Raw genomic sequence first — 27,003 nt, forward strand, 5'->3', positions numbered from 1 at the left:
GAAATACAGTAGATTAATAATAATGAAAATATTTAACATATAAACTAAAAATGATAAAATTTTATTTACGAGAGATTGATAAACAACTGTTTTCATTCTTTCTTTTATGCTTATATAGATTCATATGGGAAAAATCGTGTCATTTTATAAAATATTGATATATTTCTCATTCAAATTCAACATGACATGAAAACTTTTCGTTTTAAAACTATTTTGTTATTGAATTTAATTGGTAGTGAATCATCAAAACAATATACGATTTGAAACTTTTTTTGACTTAATAAAGGTGTAATTCGTTTTTAGTGTATCATGTATGAAATTTAATGCTAAATGACAGTTGTTAATAATTTAACAGTACACCTCTAGATTATGTGTATTGGTATAATAGTGAGTTAGATTACTTCTTTAGGGTAGTTTGTATTATAAGAAACAGTTTATTGTCGCCTCCAAATATCTAAACCGATGGTGTTTATTTCAATAGTTCAGATCATGAGTCAATTAAAGCTAGATCATCATGAAAAACCTGGAAGCACTGGACGGCTGTTTCGTCCTCAGCAATGCGCACTCACGATTTCGTCTCGTGAGATTCGAACCCAAGACGCGCACTGCTGGAGATTTTAGTAATTTACTAGTTAAATTCATGAGTTAAGCCGTAACTAATGGAGTTCAACCAGGTCAGTTGTGAGATAGTAACCCACTGATGACAATGGTGGTGCAATTTCGTGGATTGGTTGAAATTAGATATCAACCCTTTTGAATGCCAACTCAGTAGTCTTTTGAATAGGCGTTCGCGGGACAGGATCATGGTCACGCACTGCTGAGGAGTCCCACCATAGGACGAAAAGGCCATCCAGTGCTTCCAGCTTTTCTATGGTGGTCTAGCTTCAATTGGCTCATGATCTCAACTATTGAAATTACTCTAATATCGACAAAAACCCCTTCCGGTAGTGTTTAATTTAATCCATACAAATAATTCAATTGTTAACACTGGTTTAAACAATCATTAATAAACAGATAAACTATAGAACAGTTTTCAATTAAATCGTTCACTTTTAAAGTACAATTGTAATGTATATTTTAATTTTTGAGTTAGAAGTAACTGTTTTAAAAAATGTAAATAAACCATCACTAAATGAAGAATCATGTAGAGTACCACATAAAAGCTACTTTTATTCACTGAATACATACATTTTATATGAGATGGAAAAAAGATAATTATATAGGCTGAAAGTAAACTAATTACTCTTAGACTACAAGTAGAATACAGTTCCATACAAATATTTCTTTACACCTATATGATAAGTACAAGAAACAAATTTCTCATTCTTATGAATAAATAATTATTTTTAAACATACCATAATATTACGTCATACGTTTATAGTGAAAGAATATATAAATATAATAAATGCAACACATGATGAAACTAATTAAAAATCGTATTGTTCCAATATCGTCATCTGTCTTTGTTTCTTCTGCACATGTTCAATCTTTCCCACCTTACACTATTTCATCTGGTAAATGTGATCCTGGAGTATATACTGTTTAAACTCTTTTTTTATCAATAAATAGTTGTATTTGTTTTGTTCGTTTCTAATGATGTTTTGAAAATAGTTGTGTACACAACACAAAATTATTGATAATTTAACTTTCTATGTGAAGTAGTTCCTTTTTGTTAAAAACTTACTTAAGCTCGACTATATTAACAATTATGATGTATTTGTTTTATCTTTTCTTAGTGTATTCTTATATATTTCGTAATAAAATCACTAGATAAGATTCCATCAATACGAACACGTACTTTATATCGTTAGTTGAGCGCATTAACACTGTGTAAATTATTATTATTATTTATTATTATTAATGACTTTATTCAATATTATATATTAATACAATATAGAATTCTCAGTTTGAAACACTGATTCAGTGGTTAGACCATTCGAGATTCCGTCACCAAGTTGAAGAATCAAACTCTACGCTACCTATTTTAGTTTGGAGACTAACTTAGCATCACTAGCCCTCATTCTTGCAGTGCAACTCAACGTTAGATACATGGATTTGTAAATAGTTAATAAATTAATGAAAACATGAGCACCAAACAACAATCACCTCTGTTATTCCTTAATGATCAATCAGGTTAAATATCTCAGACTTACAAAATTTTAGTGGTAGCCCGATTGGTTTATCGGCAATGTATGTAACACCATAAGACTAGAGTTCAAATAACATAGGGAGGGAAACACTACCCATAAGCTTGGAGATATTGGTTATTGACAAGTTTGAAGTAGCATGAAACTTAGGTTCCATGGCTTTCTGCTGATTATCTACAACCACTTTACATATACAAAAAGGCTCATATCAAGTTTAAAAGTATTATTTAAGTGTTTAGCTATTACCCTCATTTTCGTTGGTTGAAACTACCTATAAAATTTTCATAATGACACACTTTTGTTCGGTAGAAAAACGACTAATGCGAATAAATATTTCTTTCAAATCATCCGCTCTGTTTGTCTATGTACTAAATGTCTGAATGGAATTTTACACCTGACTGAAGTGTTCGTTTGTATATGAGTCGGTTAGATTGGGTATGAATAAAACATGTTAAGGGAAACTATCTTTAAACTAGACAACTAAGCATAGACTACTTAAATAAATAACTAGTAATCGACCGTTGACCAGCGATTCATATCAAGATCGTTATCCCGCAAAATGTACAGTGAAGCTGTTGTCTATACAGCGATTATCTTTCAGCAGAACTCTGTGATAGCCACACTACATCAGGAATTGGCTGAAGCTCAAATTTCTGGTTTAATGGATTCTAGCATAATTAATCAATCAACGGCCTATCTGAGAGTAATCGCTTCATTCTCAAGTGTGGTAATAGAGGAACACTCACAAGAAGTTACAAAATAGAAAAAATAACCCTTTAATCCTTCTCGAATCTTTTTAATTCATTGATTGATGCCCTCTTCTGAAGGAAACTGTCTTCATAGCGGAAGGAATTGGTTTTAACTATTTAAAAAACAAATGAATTACTGTGTCATTTATTTTCAACACAGTTTTATTTTCATGTTTGTCCTAATCAAAACAAAAGCTTTCATAGTGTTTAACAAAATATAATCACAAACAATCTATCATTTATAGTACCTAATCATTAAGTAGAAACTAATTATCTATTATTAGAAGGCATTTAATCCCGGAAGAAATAATAAATGAACATTATTTTAGATCATTATTTATTCACTTAGTTACTAAAAGTATTAATTTTATGGCATTTCTATTGGCAATAATTTTCTTGTCTTTCTCGTAAAAATTTCATGTATCAACATGAAAGAATATAAAAACTGAACTCAGTTCCAATGCCAACAAAAAAAAATGATTTTCAAATAATAATTTATTAATTTTCACTAATTCATACACTTCAGTAAATATCATGCATGAACAAGTTCATTAGCGATTCTATTTAAGAAACATAAATCGGACAAAACGGATATACATATAGATATAGCCTGACTAGATACTTAATGAGTTCAATGAAAATCTTAAGTTTGTGACTGATTTTCCAAATACAGTAGAATTTTTAGTGATGTGCTAGATTTCAATAAAAGTATTATCGTTGTATAAAAATCAGGTAATATGGAGATATGTGTAGAAAGATCTAATTTATTAAAAGAAACTGATGAATTCAGTTTTAAACATCAACATTCAAGAGTTTGAACCTTTCAAAATACATTTATCTGATATTTCAGCTTTGAAGATCGTTTCAAACATTTTTAAGAAGAATACAAAATATGAATCGTACTTGTGTGCATAAACCAAATTAAGATATTACATGACTTTATATATCAGTGAAAATCACTAAAATCCACTGATTCGTATTAAAGAAGAGGAACAAATTAATGTAAAACAGAATCATTTGAAATAATGACAATCCAATGATAGTTTAATTTACAGACTATCTTCATCTAAATACCCACCGAAAATCAGGGAGGACTTGACAGTTGTGCTGTTCTAAACTGGTACTGCTAAAAAAACATAACGTTTTACATCGTGGCGATCGCAATACCATTAGATTACTTCTACACCAATTGACATTGGAGATGTTAATCACTGATACCAACTCAGTGGTCTGAAGATATCATATGCTTCAGGGGACTAGCGAGGCTTGCTTTCAATGCAATATAGAGTCACGGGTGCACGCTTTTAAAAGGAATAATTAATAAAATAGGAACAGGCAATGAACTTCATATTAAATTAATGAGGAGTTAAATATCAATATATGTTTCATTCTGACGGATTGTAAATCATATTGTACTGAAACAATAACTTCATAAATATATCAGAAAAGTTTAAACATTATGAATTCGTAACGAATCTCAAAATGAAACAAAAATATAATCCTTTCTTCTGATTAATCCCTTTAAGAGTTTACAAAATGCCGAATTTATTTCAGTTAAAACATAGATTTTTTACCATTGAATAGGGTCAATGCTTACTAAATGTCTAATAGGTTATGTCTACGACTGGAATGTTAAATCGTTTGTTTATTTCGTTTGTTTATGGGATTATTTTAAGTAGTTTCTGATGTATTCGTGATAATATCTTTTTTTTTCAACATGAGCTAATTATTCTAGATATACAAGAATAGTCATAGAAAGTTTATGAGATATTATTGATTGTTGGTCTTCATAACCACAGCGTGTTATGTAATAATGACTAGTTACTTTCTGACAATCCAAAACATTGAATGATTGATACTCTAATAAAAAATAGTGGTCTTTAAATTATTATTATTTGGTTTTCGTATAATAATTGTAACCAAAATATCCTTTCGTTCTACATTTGAGTGAGATATCTGTAATCAGATGTTGAGCAAACCTCCATACTATAAAGGTTTAACTGTCAATGTAGATTTTGATGAGTAAAATATTTTACTATAAAGGATTATTTGTTATAACTACTAGAAATGAATTTTTATTCAATTTTAGGTGGTGAAGGGTAATTAACGGAGAGAGAAACCTAGATCCGATGAGTTTCGATATTTATCGTTAGTGTGAATCTTCAGTTTTGGGGGAAATAATTCTACCTAGTGTTCCAGTCGGAAATACTACTAAGAAGTTATTCAAACCACAACTTTAGTCTTTTAGAACAGAACTGTTTACACCTTATAGTTCACAGAGTAGTGAGGGATTTTACATTGTCTAGTATTTATCCGATAGATTAGCCCGTGGTTTGGGGCCCTTTGCTAAAAAATAGTGAACATTGTGATATACTTCGCAGTTCTACGCATTTTGAGACATTCAAGCAAACTGATAAATTATTATCTTCACTACTTAGTTACAAAGTATTCAATATAAAGAATGACAAAAAAATTATGGTTAAAAGAAACTAAGCTATCACAAACTGAGGTATTGAATTCGATATATATATATATATAATTTGTAAGTATTGACCTTATCGTCCCAGGTTTGCCAAACTTCACGCAATATTTTTGCATACTGAAATCAACCAGCTAACCTAGTTTACTCTTACCAAAGAAATCTGAGGTTCCCAACATACAGTTGTGATTTAATCATTTTGAAAAGAAACTGCATACACTGATTACCTACAATATGCTGCTAAAGGTGAAAATATTGACCTTAGGGTTAAAAAAAATACAAAAACATAGTTAAGCGCATGTTTTATAACCATTTGCATGACTATATTTTGTTATTTTCTAACTTTTATGACTCATCGTACCAGACAGCTAATAATCTCATTATCATAGTTTTGCAGCCAACAAGGCTTTAATATACCAACATAACTGACAGCAGTTGTTTAATGTTACCTAATTATGTAATTCAAAGTTCATTTACATGACTGACTGAAGTCAACTGAAGAATAACAGGAAATAAGGAAGCACCAGTTAATTTTCTTCCCTAGAGTGGGATACCCCAGAAACCTTCACCCACTTTCTCACATGATTTGCTGCTCAACACCTTGAGGTTTTTAGAACAGAATATATTTAGACCACAAAAATCTATTAGTCCATGACTTGAATTCAACCAATTTACAATACCATATAATTCTCATTCAGTTTGACTAGTGGCAAAAATAATACTAATTAATGGGCAAGTGATTCACAAATTGGATTTTGTGGATTTCAAGAATAATTTTTGCTTACTGTAAAATCTGACAAGTGTAGATTCTATCTCGTATGGTGTTGAAGAAACGTACAAATATCAGAAGAGGTTTTGTGGATATTATAGTAATTTAAATGGTTGAGATCATGAGTTAGTTGAAGCTAGACCACCAAGGAAAACATGAAAGCACTGGATGGCCGTTTCGTCCTATTGTGGGACTCTTTGTTCGTTTAAATTTTACAAATATCTCTACAAAACTACATCATTTAACATTTACTTAAATCATAATACCATTATTTTTCCAATTTATTTTTAGAACATATTCAAATCATTCAAAGTTCTAATTCACCTCAAATGTATACATCAAATTTATATGAAAATAATTTAACCGATTCAAAACATACAAATGAAATAATACAACCAAACTTTCACAAATCATATTCAAATGAACATCATGATTGTAACATATATGAGAAAAATCATGATAATCAGGCTTTTAGATCAACAAATGGTTTAATAACTATTAAGGATGAAACAAAATTAAATAAACCATATGAAAATCATACAGAAAATTTTTATGATAATGAATTAGATGAATATACTCGAATAAATAAAACATCAGGTTATGTTAAAAATCAATCAATAATAGGAGCAACATCATCAACAATTCTTACTAAATCCCCATTTATTATAGAAGATCGATCAAGGAATATAGATAACAGTAATAATACATCATTGTTACAAAATAAAAAAACCTTTGAGACAGTTAAGCAACCTACATCAATTCATTATTATGAACTAACAAAAGCTGAACAAGATGACATTCAATTAGCATCACAAAGAAAAAGTCGTATTTTACAAGGTGATTGTGGTAATTTAGATAATTTAGTTCATGATTCTACTAAATACAAACCAGGACCAATTTTGTCCGAAAAAGAGACCATAGATAATCAAATAATTACCAATTTAAGTGTATCTGAAAACTGTCGACAAAATATTCTTGAAGTAAGAGAAATAAATGGAGACAGAAATTATGAACCAGTCCAAAATTACACATCATATAAATCTGTAACAATAAAAGATGAAACTCATAAACCTGTGATTAAATCAAACGAAATGACTAATGATTTTAGTGAACATTTATGTCATTTACCTTCAAATTATAATACAGGTTTGTATATAAAGAGTGAAGAACTAAGGAAAGTGGATAAAATTAAAGAACCAATTGAGTTATCTAATACTCCGATTTTAAAGGGAGACTTAGACCATAAACATAGACAAATGAGTCCAAGCCCCCCAAGACACCATCATATTCTATCTCCTAGTACAGTTACATCTAAACCACCAACTCACTACCTTCCACGTACGAAATGGCACCTGAAACCAATACCCACTGATGATGAGATTCGTGAAAGATTGAGGAGCTCTAGTCGCAAAAGACAAGAGGAACGTCAATCCCGTTCTGTACAAAACTCTCAGTCTTCAGCTTATCGTCCACGTAATTCAAGATCAGATTCACGTTATCGATTTACAGATTTAGATTCAGCTATAGCTGAGTCAAGAGCGGACACAAATGAAGCCACGAATCAATTAAATACAGAAAGTGAACCACATTCGGAAGCAAGACAGTCTGCTTCATTGTTTGATTTAGATGCTCAAATTCAAAAAGCTAGAACACCAACCACACTATCTTATCAATATTCTTCTGGCGTATATAACATTCAAAACGAATCAAATAAATTATTAACGAAGAAATTTTTTGGTGATACCAAATCGTATAGTTCTTTATTAGAGACTGATATTGACACTGGTGAAAATTTCAAACGACCGGTTATTTTAGAAACTGACTTAGATAAATTAAATACTCAAGTCAGTGACGGATCATTTGATGCCGCAATAATTGATACATATCAAGATAGAACTCGTAGTTTATACAACCTCGCATACACACGTACTCCTGGGGCATTCCGTCGTCAAAAATCTAATGAATTCGGTGGAAATACAGTAGAAACTAGTGAAGTTGAACTAATTCAATCACCAAATGACCAATGGCAGAAAGCGAAAAGTTATCAAGGTCTTGTTAATGATGAAGAATCTGATCTACAAAAAGTACCACCTCAATATGAAGTAGCAAGATACAAAAAGAAAACAACAAGCGGTGGTGCACAAGGTTTGATTGATCGATTAAAAGAGAAAGCGCGTTCAACACATGAGTTAAGAATAGCTCAATCATTAACAAAACTACATATTCCTGAATGGTTAGATAAGGCAAATTGTTTACAAACCACATCTGATCTAATAACCACTAACACAGTTAAAGAATATAATACAAACGAGAGAACACAATTCGGACATGCGACTCAAAAGCATTTTCCCAGCCCATCGTATACACCACGTACAAATAAAGCACTAATTTCATCACTTCGATCTTTATCTAGTATTTATAAACCTAGTGATAATTCACTTACGAATATATCGAATTTATCACAAAAAACAATTGAAACAGTAGCTGAACCAATATGGCCAAAATCAGAAAGTTTAAATCCACCAAATTTTGTCAGACCTAGTCAATTAATTAAACAAAAATCTGGACAAACCAATAATTATCTACGTCCTATTCAATCAAAATTAAATAATTCAATGCTTTCATTAAGTGCACAACGATATAAATCGATTGAATCACAAGATATACGACCACAAGTTGCTCCAAGACATAATTATACTAAAGGACAAGGTAAATTAATTGAATTAAATCCACAAGATTTTATACCAAAATATGAAAAACGATGGTGTAAAGAGAAACTGAATAGATTTAATCGTGCAACTACAGAACCACCAGATAAATATGATACTAATAAATCAGTATTATATTTAGATAATAATTCGAAATTAGATATAAATCAATGTAATTCAATAAAGAAAATTAATTTGATTTCATCACCAAATATTATAACACACAAATTTAATACTAATTCAAAACCTACAATATCATTATCTAATATAAAAGATGTTGATCATGATTCAGGAACAGAAAATTCAAATGAGCATCAAATGATTTCTTCTGAAGAAGATCCAAAACAATATGATGTAAAATATGAAAATTTTACTACTACTACTACTACTACTACTAATGTTTTCGTAAAACCAAAAGAATATTTAAATCAAAATAGTTTTGAATCAAAGCAATTCATTCAAAAGAATGCTAGTAGTATTGAAATTTGTCTTAGTTTAGATGATTCAGAAAGTAAAGAGTCTTCTCAAATGATAAATCCACCGGATAAAGTTTCATGTAATGAACTATACTCAGCAGATGCAGATGGTGAAAATGAATCTGAAGTTACAGATGGATTTGATCAATTATCTGATTTAACTTGTTTAACTTCATTACTTGATACATGTTCATCAAGGCATCGTAGTCTTCTTGCTAATAGACCATCAGCTCTTGAACATTTATTAATAAGTGTTGGTTGGTGGCCTGTATATCCGGAGGCTGAACATCGTTATCTTCCTCCTACTGCTGCTGAAGCTATTTCTATAGCAGCTCATGAATTTGACATAAAAGAAGATTCTCATCGTTATGAATACTTACAACTTATTGCTGGACCAGACAGTTATAAACCATTAAATTTAGGAGAATTCGGATTAAATCAATTGTCTGGAGCGATCATACGTCACCCAATTGATGGTTTGCTATATATAAGTTGTGGTAAATCTACATGCTCAACAAAACCCCTACCAGTATCTCAAGCCAATAAATGGTGTGCATGTGCCAATTGTTTTACTTTATATTGTTCAAATAAATGTCGAGAAGAGTGTGAAAGTAATCCAAGTGACCACCCTTCAACCTGTTCATTTTCTAGAGCTAAACGTGTTTGTTGTCGTTTGTTGCGAAATCTTGCTCCAGGTCAGATTACAGGCCTTACAGCTCTTGCTAAAACTGGTATGGCTCGTCTTGGAAGAGGTGGTATACTCTTATCATTTTCACTAATTAAACATGCCGAAACATTTTTACAACGATCATTAGAGCATTCATTTGTAAATGAAGAATTAGATGATAGTTCTATAGAAAAGGCGCTTCATCAATGGGAAAGATTTCACCAACCGAGTCCAGGAGGTTTAATGGCTCCTCCTACATATCTTACACTTAATGAGCTGGAAGAATTAGATTCAAGTATTGCTAATCCATGTAAATCATACAATCCTTCTTCAAGTATGGTTTTAATTGTAGTTGTATGCGCATATGAGCTGACTGCTCGAAAGGATGGTCGTCCAGTGCATTTATTTAAGCAAAGTTTAATACTACCATTTCCTTCTCATTCAAATTTAAGAAATAAAAGTGAAGTTATTACCTTGCAAAATACACAACATATTGAAAATCCTGAAATATCACATGTAAACGTTACCACAATAAAAATGGATAAACAAGCAATAGCTGCTAGAGAAGCTTATATGCTTCGTTTACAACGTATGCTTCGTGAACGTGGTGTTAGTTTAAGACATCATTATCCAGAAATTTATACAAGAATTGCAAATTTTGTTGAAACTGGTATACCATTTAGTTCAATACGAATTACATTTGATGATTTTTTATTACAAAAACAAGTGAATTGTATAATTCAACCAATGAAAGATTTGTATATAGAACCAGTTAATAATAATAATAATAATCAATATTTAAAAGAAACAGAAATCAATAAGTCTTCAACGAATATACAATCAAAATATGTAAAAAGTCCTAAATCGAATGAAATTGTTTTAATGAATAGAAAAAAATTAACTGAAACTAATTTCTAATAATTTTTTTTCAGTTTTTCTTTCTACAATCGAAAAAAATGATGTTAATTAATTTATTTCTATATTCAATAAGTCTATTATGGGCTTATACAATGATAATTGATTCTTACTTAAGTAGACATGTATTATGTAACAAAAGCCTTATGTTCAAATCACTTCAAATGATTTCCTGATCACTTCCATATACATAACTTATTCAAACAACAATATTGTACGTTGAATAAATTCAAACAATCTGCTTTAATGAAATATCGATTTTTTTTTCTTAAAAATTCCAACTGAATTATTATTTTATAGACAAACGCTTTTTTTTGTTTAATTTATTTCTTTATTGTTTGTTTTTATCCCGTTTTGTTTAATTGTGTTATAAATTACTTCCATGTTTATTTATTTGTTTGTTTGTTTTTCTATCACTTTCGTTAATTTATCACTTATAAAATTGTTTATAATTCCTATTCTCATCATCTCACTATAAAATGCTGATTGTTTTTTATATGTAACAGTAAACTTAGTGCTTCCATTTCAATAACTAATTAATTAAAATAAATAAAGAGTTTTCATTACATTTAATTTATTCATTAAATAAAATATTATTATTATTATTACTATTTATGTTTTCTTGTCCATATTTCTTTTATATGCTTTATTATGAACGATTAAAATGTAACAACGAAAAGTTCAATACAAAATGATTACCAAATGTAAATAAAGTATAATTAGTATCTTCAAAAAATGTATCTTGATAAGTTTAAGTTCTATTTTAATGTAAATTTCTTATTCTCTCTTCTTTTCAAATATCAATGAATTTTACACATTGTGATTTGTTATCTCTTCACTGAGCCTTGCACTATACTTCAAATACTCATTGGGAACTTTTAACGTAAATATTTGCTCAGAACATTGTGATTTAATATGATTTTCTCTTCTCCTTTTTTTTTAATTCACCTACAATATCGATCATGAAGTTCATTTAAAGAAGAAGAAGAAGAAGGAAAAACGTTTTTTTCTAAAAAAAATGTTCTTTGACTATTTTCTTTTTCTGATGTTAACTTTACACTTCTTTCTTTTTTATTTTTTCTTCTTTTTTTCTTCTACTTAATTCAATATTCGCATTTCATTGTTTAAATTTCATTTTTTTCTCAAAAAAAAATTATTTTCTAAAATAATTTCTTTTATGATTTTTAATTTATCTATTGTATTCTATTGTTATCTTACTTGTATAATAATATTTATTCAAAAGTATAAGTATATAGGAAATTTATAACCATTCTCATTATTATTTACAAACTTCTACTTGTATATTCACAAATACATACGTATATATTTATGTGTATGTAGAAGTTGTTTATCTAATTAACTACGAATCTTGTGCACAATGTCCAAAAACAAAAAAAGAAGAGATGTATAGATTAACTTTGGCAACTGTTTTAATAATGCCAATCGAATCTTTGTCGAAAATAAAAATGAAAAAATTGCAAATTTAAGAAGACTGTTTAGAAAGAAAAAAAATGCAGAGAAGAGTGTAAAAGTGTAGTATAGAAAATACATTTTTTTCACCTACTACTCGTTTTTTTTGCTTTTGTTAATTACAATCGTAGAAATTTAATCTTTATTTGTATCGTCTTTTTCTATAGTATCCAATGAGATGAATATCATATGGCTTTCATTAATCTTTTGAATAACTCTTATCGAGAAACGTATATGTTGCATGAAATTTTGGTAGTGTTTTTCACTATTTGAAAAGAGTTAAAGTGATTCTAATTAAAACTAATTCAGTTATAGTATGAAGTTTTAAAAAGCGACAAGATTTTAAAATGGTAAAAACAGCAATTTAATGTCTTTAGTTACTCTAGGTAATATCATACGTTTGTATCAACTGTTTACTACCTGACCGTAATTTATTTGGGAAGGTTGAGGCCTATCTATAGATTTCTGTCAATAGAAGTGAGTATTTGTATTAAATATGATGGAAAGCAATTGCATGATTATTATTTATAGTTGACTGACTTTCCAATTGTAAATATACAATGGGAATCACCCAGGCCTATTTGACACAGTTATCAACTGGCTGACACAAAAGGTAGAAAATTAGAATGAATTAGTCTCTCAATTCCAAGATTATTCGCAGTAGAACTCTATATAGTTCGAGGAATCCCGAAATTAAGGGTTATCAGTAGCATGCTCGGTCAAAACATTTACCACATAATTGAAATGGTTCTGATAGTGGTAATTCTAAGGTGGGCTCTGTACTCAGACAGAGACTCTTTTAAAGTTTACAAACTCCACCAAGACAAAAATGCTTGTCACAGTCTTTTTGTTGTTTAAAACATGCATATCGCGAGTAATCTGATCACAAATGATCTAGCTAGACTGAAAGACTATCTAAGCCATCTAAAGTCAGATTCCCTCACCAATCACAAAAAGATATGGTCAAGGATCAATCAGCATTCAGTTTTGGTCGGTTAGTATTCATTCATTGCTCAAAATTTTTATTTTGTCATTCTCTTCTAAAATCAGTTAATATGTAGTGAACGAGAACTCAGATGGGGAAGACCAATTTTTTGTTTTATACAAAATTACCGTGTGCCTTCGTGAAATATGAGAACCATACATAAAATAATTTATACGGATATCCGTCAATATTAGGACGAATAGTTTGACAGAAACTGAGTGCCGAGTATAGAGGAGTCATTATAAGTGAAAATTGTATTTGAAATAATCTCAGCGATTGAAATTTAAATAAATAATTCCGTTTCGTCCAGCTAACATGTCTGAACTTCTTCAGGGTAATAATCAAAATCATCAAAGAAATATATATAGCGTTTTAACAATCAAATCTATACTGTGTTAATCCAATCATATTTAGATGTTGATTTTAGTAAATAGGATAACATGAGTCAGTTAAATGCGAATCATGTCAAAAGTTCACGATGTGAAAATAAATGACTGAGCGAATTGTGTGTATTTGTGTATGTGTAAGATTGAGTTATTAATAGTTGATATTAGATGTTAATGTTTTTATATAAAGGAAAAATAAAAAATTCAAGTTAAAGGTTGAAAAAATTGTTTCTGAATCATTGATGTGCATGTCAAATAAGAATCATCAAATACATAATTGTATTGCTAAAATAACCCACATTAATTTCAGTCAGAATAACGATGCATGTGAAATAAACAGTTTGGATAGAGAAAGGGTCCGATTACTTGTTTACGAATATTTGCCAAGTAGTTGCTAGGTGTTTACGCTGTTCTTATTCGCCCATACAAACAGCGCCTCTGCTGTCAGTCTTTCTTTATGCATGCTATAAACTTCATCTGCACATCTTCCATCAATTGTCTCTTACGAACTTCTTCATTCCTGTTGTTATTAAAGTTATTTTCTGTTCTGTTCAATTCGATCTCCTTAACCTTCTATTGCCAGATACTTCACTTCCGATTGGTGTTACATACTACTTATGTATGTCAACATAAGTAGCATACACCACAAATACAGCAAAGCACTGCCAATATAACTAAAAGTCCAATAGGTCCTCCGTTAGCTACAATTCCCATCATAGTCCATTTATTTAGCTTAGTGGAAGTTTGGAACCTACTAAGACTGATCCTGATGTTGGGTATTAATTTTTGCCACTAAACAATAACAAGTTAATACGCAGATAAGAACAGATGAAAGTTATAAAACTCGAGCTTAAATTCTGTACATTTTGTTCAAGAAGATTAACTTTAAATGAAACAACTGTCACACTGCAACGCTTTTGAAAGGAAATTATATTAATAAAAGTCTCAGAAAGTGGAATCGAACGACTTCAAAGAAAGGTGCCTTACACAGAGGATTTTTACAAATACAGTTTCATTTTAAACTTACACCTTTTGTGGAGTTGTTCGTTCAAATATTAACGAACGTTTTCAAACTTGGACTTATCATTGGTGCATTAGGTCATAAGAAACGAGAGAGTTGCAATAATTATCTGCTATACTAATACAACACTTCGAGAGCCATTCCAAGATCAATATTTGTGTAATTTCTAGTGTATGTTTCGATTCAGAATAACTTGCTTTCTAAATCATGCAATAGACAATTGATCTGGTATAGTATAATCCGTGTTCCTATTTTGTCAAGCTAAATCACTTATAAACTGTTTAAAATGCTTCTCATTTTCCTAGGGATGATATTTTAACTTAAGTTCAGTCGTTAAATACATTCTTTTAGCGCATTCTAGAAGCCACTTGAAATAGGGTAAATTGATTACTTCTTTCCAAGACGAAATACCACTTCAAAATCACTAATTAGATAAAACTCTAATAGATTATGAACCATAAGTACGAAGAGGAACATAACTAGCTTTTGGATAAAACAAACTCATCTGTTTTCATGCTTAAAGCACAGTTCTCAATTTAGACAAATTGCGTATGCTTTAATCTGACAAATAAGTTTTTCCCAAGTACTGCCAATCATGAACCGCTCAGGTATAGTTTGTTGTAAGTGCTAGGTAGCATTCAATAACTTATTTTCTAATAATTTACACACTCATTTATCGACTAGTGTTTCAGCAACATTAACTTGTCCGACTTACAAGTTTAATATAGGAAAACATTTTCATAATGAACTGAAGTACTGATCAGTTCAAAATAAAACTAAAGCATAATTGTGATCAGCATTGAATGAGACACTTAAGGAAGACATAATCCAGACTTTCATTCAATCTTGTAAAAAATAACGATGAGAAAAGTTCCTTTATAATTATTATTTTATTATCACCTAAATGAAGATTTATTCTGTATCAATATTTGAAGAACAAAAAAAAAACTCAGCCAACTCCATCTACATATTAGTATTATCATGTACTCAGAAGAGATGGTATATGAAACAACCATTTTGAAAAAAAAAGTTTTAATATTTATAATTTCAGAAGGGGTTTTTGTGGAGGAGTCCCACAATAGGATGAAACGGCCGTCTAGTGCTTCCAGGTTTTCTATGGTGGTCTAGCTTCAATTGACTCATGATCTCAACTGTTTAAATTTATAATTTCACTTAGATTTTCTGTTTAATTGAGAGTGATAATGATGTCAGCTTACAACGTAGTTTATTGATGACTAAAATATTCTGATACTTCTTTTTTTATAATTTTCAAAACGAAAACCTCTTTTTTTCATTCTTTTGAAGTATTTACGAATTCCATGTCCTAGCTTCATGACAATTTATTTAATTTGTTCAAACTGGCGCCTTTACGGTTTATATAGCACTTTCTTTTAATACTACATTTTGTTTGTTTATTTGGATTTATCCTTAGAGATAAAAAAATTGTTGTGACCAAACAAACAAAAAAGCTATTTCGTTTTAGCAGTTTACCAGATGTGTGTAATTCTGTCATATTTTGTTAGAAGATCTAATTATTTTATGACAAGAATTTTCCTCAATTATAAAATAAAATGTTGTCTAATTCCAGTATTGTATGCTAAACAGGCTATGGCTAAGTAAACAAAAAACATATCTGTCTCACTGGGTGAATGTTTATGATTTAATTCATGAGTTTTGTTTTCCATTAATACTTCACTCCTGACTTGAATGTTACTCATTCTGTGGTCGAGCCATACATTAGAAATGTAAAGCACTTTTAATGAAAAACTTAAAATCTACTCATATTTGCTTCCCCTATATACCATGCTTCACACTCTTATATGCATAGAAGGACAGTTGAGTAGTATAATATCCTCATCATCAGTGGAAATATATCTTCCCTGAATTACCAAATTCTACATTCCATATCCATTTCAATATCATATCAGCTACCAATCATCTGGAGCCAATCTGACTTTCGAGAAACCCAAAGTAGACAATGAGGCCAACTACTCTGCTTCCTATGGATAGACTGAGGTCTAACCATGACCAATTCTGAAGCAGAATTTCTCGTTCAGAGGAGAAAAACATATCCTACAACTAGTTAGCAATTTCATTAAACAGAATTGTCACCCAAATACAACAATTAAATGATTCTTCAGTTAAGAGATTAATCGCTAAGACTTCAAACGAAAAGAGTGCTAACTTTTAGAATGCAAATATGAAAGAAGCAAATTGAGTTGTGCGAAAGACGCAATCGTGATAAGTTCTGCTTGATAGATACGGTTCTGGTGACAGTTTACTGTGAGTTTTAACACGAACAACAGTGTTGGAAGAATGAGTATCCAGAAGACAAGTGTACTTTCGTGGCACCATATTGCAATGAGAAATCCTCTCATGAAATCTAAAATTTAGGAAACATTAAGGTCATAAAATACCATTAGAGTCGGTCGTCAACAGGTATGCTTACGATCAGTCATCTACCTAATAGTAACGATTTGCTCTATGTATCAACGGCTAGTTCTGAAATAAACTTAGTTTTATCGGGTTTGCATCTTCAAAACTCCAGTTAACAGCCAGATACCTATGGAAGCTGGTATCTTATATAGCGTATTGGTGAGGTGAACTGCTTTATGGCTAATACAATAGGAAACTATAACAATACAACAAGTCTTAGTTTTCTTTAGGTCTTTTTTCCTGTGCGAAGTAATTAACATTCGTTTTGGATATATGACATTCATTTATTAAAATGAATCGTGAAAACATTCAAGAACTCATTTGCTTTTACTCAGATTTAGGTAAAAAACAAACTATTGAAATTTATAGAGTACAGTTAAGTAACCATAAATCATGAAACTGTTAAGGATTATGAATCTCCAAATCTAAATTATTGCTAAAGAATTAAACGCTAGATCACGCAGTGATTTAGTGCGACATTTGTCTCATTAACTCAATTCGACTTCCATTAATTCATATTCCATCACTGTGTTAATCTCGTTAACTGATAACCACTGCTAGTAAATCTGTATACAACAGATTAAAGAATCCGAATTGTAAACTAGTCTTCTATGGTCTCAGTCAAACAAATATTGTATTTTAGAGTACCTGGGGATATGTTACAAAAGCAGTGTGTTTTGGTACTAGAGTGTAACTAGGAATTGTTATCGTAATTTCAAGACCTATTACAAAGAGGACAATAAAAATCCCTCAAATCTCACGGTCGACATGATATATCCATAACAATCAGTTAGAGTATGATGATTAATAGTTACATCAATATATCGCACAAATAGTCATTTTGAAAAAATGTTACAAAATATTCCTCATAGAGAAAGGTATTATGATCTCTGAACATAAAATCCAGATGTAAAAAAGGTACGCGACATTTAGCCATAACAGGTACAGTTTTTATCGGCCCTTTACCTGACTCCAGTTAGATCATATGCTGATTGTTATCGAAATATACATGTCGCCAACTTTCGTATATTGTTATCAACTTAATTCGCGTTAGAGAATGACGGAATACAATAAGTCAAATACGCGGATACATTTTGAAATGATCAGGACAGACAGTCAGAGAAACGAAAGGAGAACGCGAAGCGTAGAATGTCTTTGGAAAACTATTGGGACCCGAGAAACATAATGAATGGTAATTTTGGGATCCTTTATGGACCAATACTAAACGTATATTTCTATTGTATAATTATTAAATGACTAAACTATTTCTATTCATGTTTCTCTTACTATAAGCTTTATTTTGACCTATGAACCATTATTATACGTTTTACCATTCTTGAGTTATACCCAGTATATTGATAACTACCTCCCTCATTCACAGTCACATCTGGATAATTCTTTTACAAATGTTTCATATTTTATTGGTACGTTGTGGTCGGTTCGATTGGTATATAAACAGATTATGTTTGAAATATGATGATTCGTATCTCAGAGGCTGAGACTTGCGTTCTGGGCTCAACTGGCTGGGCTAGATAGGGAAGCAGGACCAATCAGGACTCTAGGTTGTTCTCACGTGTTTACGCGTCTTTGGTCCGATCGATAATACGCTTCGCTCTAATCTGCAGTCACAAGTTATAACAACTGGCGATGTGGAGAAGGCGAGTTGGAGGACTCGTTTTGATCAAGCGTAACTCAATATTTACATTCAGACAAAAATAAGTTACAGACACGTAATAAGTAGGGTGAGCAATGAACACACACATATGATCATATGAAAATTTAGGGTTAATAAGCGAATAATTGACAAGGTCAAAATGTGGCTTGTGAAGAATGAATAAATTGGTCCGTCCAGAAGTTAGAATAACCATTGTGGGCTTGACATAGTGCCTGCCACTACAAGCTATAGAGAACGAATTCTCACAGTCAAAAGGAAATAAAGGTTGGCATCTAAGCTAACGGAATCTTTAGTACCATGCGAATGTTTTGGAGACGTTGAGTTCCTTAAATAAGGTTCCCCTGATTACAAAGCTTTATTAGTTCTTACGGACGACATTCTCACATGAATGCAAATAATCTGCCGAGTAAGTTTTAACAGCAATCAGGATACAGGGGAATATCAATAAACCTGTTATCAAGAATACGGGACCAATAAAGTATGAAAAACGATGAATTCTTGCAAAATTTCCAAGACAAATGTCGAATTCCAAGAATCCCACTCTCTTTATTTCAGCTTGGTCACTTGTACTACTTATAAGTACTACAAAAAGTGCGAATCAAGAAATTAAGTAACTCCCAGCTTCCTATCGATTACAACATTTGCCTGACATCCCAGTACGAGATATTACGTAAATTTTAAATCTAATATTGTTACAACCACATCAACCAAACTTATATCATAGGATTACCATTAAATGAAATAAGATACTAATCTAAAAACAAGGCAGTTTGGTTTTAGGTCAACAATCTCATAGGGCTTAAAATTTACTTTTAAATAAAAAACGAGTATATAGCAATATCTGCTTCATGTAGGGCGATTAATATGATGTTAGTGAAAATGTTTAAAAGTCATTCACTTTCTTTTCTTCAAATCTTAACTGAAATATATGTAACTACAGTGACAGGTTACAAAACATATTTACTATCCTACTTCTAATATCTGAAGATCATTATGAAAAAGACATAAAATTAGAATTGCACAACTAAATTCAAGTAAAAATAACAGCACTTAATGTAATATTTGCAGTAGAAATTTCCAGTTCTGTACGTAAGTACGAATGGGCTAGCACTTGAGCAAGAATAAGGAAGTGTACGTAATTGAAGGCATAATGTTATTATTTCAATCAGTAAGTCTAATAATTTACAAAACGATCATCATTATGTACAAGCATCACAAAATCTTTTATATTAGCATCATTTTTTCTTTCGATTCTTGGCTTGTTTGTTAGCCTATAATCTGGAAAACCTATTGTCACTTATAATTGATCGGTATATTTCCTATCCGAGCTACTTTTTGTGCGATACATTATTCATTGTCTAAAAGTTGATTGGAAAATAAAACTTCCTCAAATCTTGATCTAGTAATGATGTCTGAAACTTTCATGTAACTGAAAGAAAAACATTCTTATCCTGAATAAACTAGTTTTCCAATAGATATTTTTGCTAATGACGGTGTGGATCTGTTGCCTGGAGAAAGACATCTCGACCTTGAGTATGCGGATGATATTGTCTTACTGTGCGATAATGCCCAAGGCATTCAATCCGCACTTAATCAGTTGGCAATCAGTGTCCGTAAGTATGGGTGTGTACCTTGCACCTTCGAAGTGCAAAGTAATTCTACAAGACTGGCAGGATTCTAATCCTGTACTCACCCTGGATGATGAGCAGATAGAAGTAGTCGAGAAGTTCGTGTATTTAGGTAGCTGCATAGGTGCTGGTGAGGGTGTGAGTGATGAGATCAATACACGTATAGTGAAAGCCAGAGCGTCTTATGCCAATCTAGGCCATCTTTGGTGTCTTCGTGATGTTAGTCTGGCTGTGAAAGGTCGGATCTACAACGCGTCGGTGAGAGCAGTTCTGCTCTATGCTTGTGAAACCTGGCCTCTCCGAGTTGAGGACGTTAGACGACTCTCTGTGTTCGATCATCGTTGTCTCCGAAGGATTGCTAACGTCCATTGGCAACATCATGTTAGTAATGCAAAGGTTCGGCATCGTGTGTTCGGGCACAGAGACGATAATCCAACTGGTGTCACCATCTTGAAACACCGACTTCGGTGACTTGGACATGTTCTCCGAATGTCGTCCCAGAGAATTCCACGTCGTGCATTATTTGCCGACTCTAGGACTGGTTGGAAGAAGCGGAGAGGTGGTCAGTATATGATATGGTGTCGTGGTGTGAAAGAAAGCTGCAAAGGACTGGCTTGTGTCGGTCCTTCTCGACTCCCTAGTTGGGGTCCGAGAGATGGTGCAACACAGTGGCTAGAGACCTTATTAGATATGGCTCAGAATAGAAGCCAGTGGCGATCCTGCTGTAACCTTCTTTTACTTTCTTTATAAAAAATGGTTGTAACTTCCTTAACTGAAAGAATTCTTTCTGGTTGTACCTTTCCGTTTACATTACTTTTATTATTACACTACCATACACTAATCTGTGGTCGTTATTGTTCTTTCTTTTCTTCTCTCTTATACGCACCTTACATTCTTTTTCCCTTCCTATTCTCATTGTTATTGTGTGACGCATATATATCTGGTGCCCCCTTGTACCAATATTTATGTATTCAAATAAATAAATACTCTTCTGATAAGATCATACATGTAATTTTTACTTCATGTCTCAAAAATGTTTTTCTTCCTTTAATAAGAAAATTTCAGATATAGATTTGTTACCGAATCAAGTTTTTGAGTAAGTTCCATTTGTATTTTCTCACTTTTAAATAATAAATAATATAATATAATATTACTTAATCACTGGGATAAATAAGTCTATCCATAATATAGAGATTAGAATTTCTATTTTAACCAATAGTATGTTTACAAGTAAATGTAGGCTAAATAAATGTTATATCACAAAATCTTATAATTTATATCACTATCCTTAACTAAGAAATTATAAATAATCAATAATTCAACTCATTATTATTTAAGGATAAACTTTGTTACTCACAACAGTATCATTTTCTATACAAATTCTATTGATTATTTTTTTAATCCATGAAATATTTTATGAGTATAGAAAGTACAATTTATATACGTATTTAAACTAATAAAAGTAATTGATTGAAAAAATTATTTTAATTATTAGTTGAACTTTAAAATTAGTTAATAATATCATTACTTACTTACGCCTGTTACCCCTCATAGAGTAGCATAGGCCACCCACCTGCTAGAGTTGAAGTTATCACGAGTTCACTTAATCTGCGAACGAGAAACAAGACTCGGTGACCAAAGACCAGTAAGCTAGCTATTGATGCGTCCCAGCCCCACTAACTAGAGCGAGAAATCCAAGCTTGGAATGGGGAAGTATATTCTGCAAACAGCCAGAAACGAGCGATAACAACAAACACAATTCAAAACGTATATATATATATATACAATAGAAAACCGTTCTTGGGGAGAGTTACCAAATAGCATACTAAAAGACGCAACGAACCAATAGCATTTAAGATATTTCCCAGTGGGAAATACGATATGAAGGTGACAAGAGCGCCTTTGGAGCTAAAACAAAAAAATTCAAATTTTCTAAATAAAATTACAAAATTAGGTCCTTTCCCAAGTGAGTTCTGGAGATCTAACGTCCCCAACACCACCAGAATTCTCTATCCAACTCTGTCCTGAGCAATTCTTTCCAGTTGCTATCATACATGCATGAAATTCATTGTCTCATGTGTTAATCCTTATCATGAAATTTATTCTAACTAGTTGGTACTTTTGCTTTATGGCCTGAAAAGCTTTCAATTTTTATATCAACCTGGTTAAAGAAATTGCTATGATTTTCAAAAGAATATCATTTAGTTCCCGATTTCTTTAAAATATATCATAGACCATATATACATATGTATTTAATAAATATAGATCGAGTACGACAACAGCATTAGCCAGAACTTACTTGGCAACAAAACAACTTGTCCAATAACTCAATCAACGGTCAACAAGCACCTTCTTTATGTTACCGCCAATTGTGTTTATAAACATATGTGTACCTGCTAAAGCAGCTACATTGGCCAAACAGAAAGGAAGGCAAATCTTAGATTTTTTGAACATGTTCCAAAAAGCCTTAAAGCAAGAGAAATAACGATTTTAAACAGTGCAATTACCAAACATGTCTTGGATACAGGAAATCAGGTCGATACCTTACAATCTTTCAAGGTGATTAAAAGACACTCAAGTTCTAGTCCTCTGAATTTGTTACCATCAGGCTTCAAAAACCTGATTTAAATATTTGGAATGTGGTTATTAATCTCTTCTTGCTTTGTTGATAAATATTCCTTTGTTACATCTTAAAAAGATCTATTTCTCAACTTTTCCTTTCCTTTAATTACATCACTAGGTCTTTTCAGTTTGACTATCCTGTTGATTAGTTATCTTATTTTATTAACTGAGCTTTACTCATCCTAGTTTTATCAGTGTCTACTCATTATGTAATCACTAGTTTCTAACCCTTTGGACTTATTAAAATCAATATTGTAGAATGTCCTTTTAACATAAGGTACTAGTGTGTCATAAAAATAACTTCCAACTAAAATCTTCCATGTAATTTAAACCCATTTTGTAATTATGATTTTTAAATATTACAGATTGTAAGCAACTGACGAGAAACAAATGAAATAAAATGAATTCACGCTATTCTGTTAGAATCGTTGTTCATGCTCTCTTCAAAAGTACATTGAGATGGAGTCAGTTATTATTATAACACAATTTATAAATTTAAATGCAATGTAAAATCCTAGTATATACTAAACAAAGAAATATCTAACTTGATAGTTATATAAGATCACATACATAGTTCTTATTCTATTAAGAGTATTATGAAATATTTGTCTAGGTAGATGCACTGTGGTCTCTAAGTCGAGTTACTTGAAAGATGCAATAAATCAAATCTTATAATCTAAACAGAATATATGGAACAAACACTATTAAGAGCAGCCGGGTGATCAAGTCTAAATAGACAGTTGTTCCTGAACACCAAACGTAGATTTATCGGATTTTGTAGTTCATTCTCGAGAATGAAACCTGAAGGATTTCATCTTTATTACATAATCCGACCATCTTTACATTTATACTGATGTATATTTCATACCTCAAACCTAGTACACTAAATATTTAGCAACCTTTTACGGACCGACCACAGATCGCTTACTCAAAATGTATATATTTCACTATTGGATAGTAGCTGCACCTAGACCAACACATGCCAAGAATTCATATGTAGTGGTCAGCTCATTTAAACCGTAACATTACTTATTAATATATGCAAGTTATCTTCCTAAACATAATTCAATTTCCAAGTGCTATCTCAACACTCCTAATGGAGGACAGTGATTGACTTAACTCAACACAGCGTGAGACTTAGATGATGGGTTTCCTGCTGACCACCTCCAACGATCAACCTACATCTCAACATAGTCCAAAGGATGTCTACTCATCCGGACTAGTAGCCATATTGCAACTTGATCGACAGAATACGTTTTGAGGGATCAGACAGATTTTTTGAGTTTCTACATTACACTTCAAAGTACAAATAATCTTAACTTTCACAACATTACTTGGTCACTTGAGATAATGTAGTTAGAATCAGGACAAACTTCAAGTTGTTAGTTTTCCACCGAGTTATGACTGAGGATTAATACAAAACAGATATCAGGAGACAGCATTACAATTAGTTACTTCCTGTAAGTCAGTCAGCTACAACATATGACCAGGCATATTTATGCATCGGTCCAAGTTGCCATATCTAATTAGCACAACAAGATGAACACCGAATTCATAGAAGTAGTTAATTCACTGGTGGTAATATATAAAAGAAAGATTGCATATAAGGACATAGTACAGGAAGAAAGAATTAGTTTATAGAAAGAAAGGAATCAATTAACTTTGATCTCACAGTTTAAAATCAAAGTGTATACACCGACGCCACTGTGATCGACTCTGTGCCATAACACCCAGAGTCTCCAACCATTGTCAACCATAATCACGCGGACCCCAAACAAGTCGTCTGCATCTACCAACATACCTCAGAGCAGAAGTTAGTGACTTCAAGGACTGATGCCACGTTTTATATTGGCTGCCACTAACTTTCTTCCAACCATCCCCAACACCGGTTAGCATTGCACGTCGTGGTAATCAGTGTTCAGGCATACGTAACACGGTCCAACTATCTCAGTCGATGAAGATTCACAACCTAATCAACTGATTTACCATCATTCCCTGATTCCCTGTGTCTAACGTCACTTTTACTTACCCGGTGATCCCAGCAGATGCGAGCAACATTTCTAAGGCATCTGTGGTCAAATACTAGTAGCTTACTAGTATCTTCTACTCTTAATGGTCACGTTTCGCATCTGTAAAGTTGAAAAGAGTGAACTACCGCGCAGTATACTCGTCTCTTAATTGCTAGATGAGTATCTCCCCTTCGCCATAGGTGACGTAAGTTGGCAAAAACCAAACGAGCTTTCTGAATCCGTGAAGAGATTTCGTCAGACACCAACTCATTAGGGATGATCACACTTCCAAAATAAGTGAAGTTGTCAACGCGTTCGACTACTTCACTCCCTATCCTTAATTCAGGTGTTGACGAAGGCCAGTCCTGGAGCAACAACTTGCTTTTAGAGGGGGAGAAACGCATTCCAAACTTTCTGGCATTGTTGCTCAGTGCTACCAAAAGACACTGCATTTTATCAGATTCTTCACCGAACAGGACCTTTTCATCTGTGTATTCCAAGTGGACCACCTAGTAAAAGATCAATATCCGAAAATTCGGTCGACGAGAACGTTATTTACAGCAGTGGGTCCATGGTGAAGTTGAACAAAAATGGAGCTAGTCGGCAGACTTGTTGGACACCACTCGAGGTTGACTGTTCAAAAACCTAATGAATGGAGAATATGTGGTTGATGCAGCCACCACTAGGTCTAAATTCAGCCTGATTTTCTAGTGTTTGCAGTTCACGAATCTTAGTCAGGCGCCCGATAATTTGTATTTTAGATGCTACATTAGTCAAACTAATCCCTCTATGGTTTTCACAGGATGATTTTGACCCCTTCTTATATATTGGGACGATCAATGATTGCGACCAGTCAGATGGGATTACTCCCAACTCCTAATATTAGTCAACCTGATCGCCAAAACTAGACCACCATCCATTAAGACCTCTGGAGCCAATCCATCTGTTTAACCTATATCTCGTTTGCTTTCGCTCTTCGTGTTCAGAGCCTGATGGAATGAGTCTACGAGAACCCATCAGTACTGTAAACTCGAAAGAAATTTAATGGTTTTTTGTAACCCTTTGGTTTAAATCACTGATATACGTCACTGCTGTTTGTATCTTTCCAAGCAACATCTGGATCAGTTTCGCTTTCAGAACTACTTAAGTGTGACCTCCGTTGTCCCTGGAATCTACTTTTGGCTTTCTCGTCACTCAGTTCAATTCTAATGGGACTTCTTTGTGGTTTTTTCTGAGTCCAGTGAGGAGCAAGCAGATGCGTGCTCGTACTAGAGAATGATCGGAGTTCAAACAGGTATTCCAGAACGAGCGCGTCCTCCATCGAGCCTCTCCAACAATCACTGATGGCAATATAGTCTATTTGATTCCATCATTGGTTTGGTGCAGTGGGTCGCCATGTCAGACAACGTCTCCCCTTATGCTTATACTTAAATACCCACTCAAATGTCTTTCTGCTTGGTTTGACCTACCTACTTGGGTATTAAAGTCACCTGCTACGATTACTATGTCTGAGCGCTTAGATTTATGAAGTTCTGAGAGCTTTCTGTAAAAGTCATCTTTCACTTCATCCGGGCTGCAGTCAGTGGGAGCGTAGGCAGAAACGACAAAAAGGCAACGACGTGTGTCCCTATCCTTCTGAGTTCTTACGGGGCCGTTTAGCCGAACAGCACATAGACGACTGTTAGCAGGGACCCACTTCAAGAGTGATTGTTCCGCCCTCGTACTTCGTGCTATGCTTACACCTGCCAGTCCACGAGAACTAGCCATCGAGTTGCCAGATACACGGGTGTATTTCGTCGGCTCTCCGTTTTGGCGGGGTGAGGTCAAGTGAGTGACCACACTAGGATCCTGTATGTGTGT

At 32.5% G+C, this 27,003-nt stretch overlaps 1 protein-coding gene across 1 annotated transcript in view; it reads left to right on the forward strand.

The window, feature by feature from the left end:
* Nucleotides 1–16,144, forward strand: part of MS3_00007751 (uncharacterized protein) — an 86,655-nt gene extending 70,511 nt beyond the window's left edge. Inside the window, exons 4-5 of the mRNA XM_051216076.1 lie at nt 6,437–12,858; nt 16,079–16,144. Coding sequence (XP_051073747.1) covers nt 6,437–10,914 — 4,478 coding nt within the window. The 3' untranslated portion in view covers nt 10,915–12,858; nt 16,079–16,144. The remainder of the gene's footprint in view (nt 1–6,436; nt 12,859–16,078) is intronic.
* Nucleotides 16,145–27,003: the final 10,859 nt, after the last annotated feature.

Source organism: Schistosoma haematobium, chromosome 1 (assembly GCF_000699445.3).
Source record: "Schistosoma haematobium chromosome 1, whole genome shotgun sequence".
In the NCBI taxonomy this organism is placed as follows: Eukaryota; Metazoa; Platyhelminthes; class Trematoda; order Strigeidida; family Schistosomatidae; genus Schistosoma; species Schistosoma haematobium.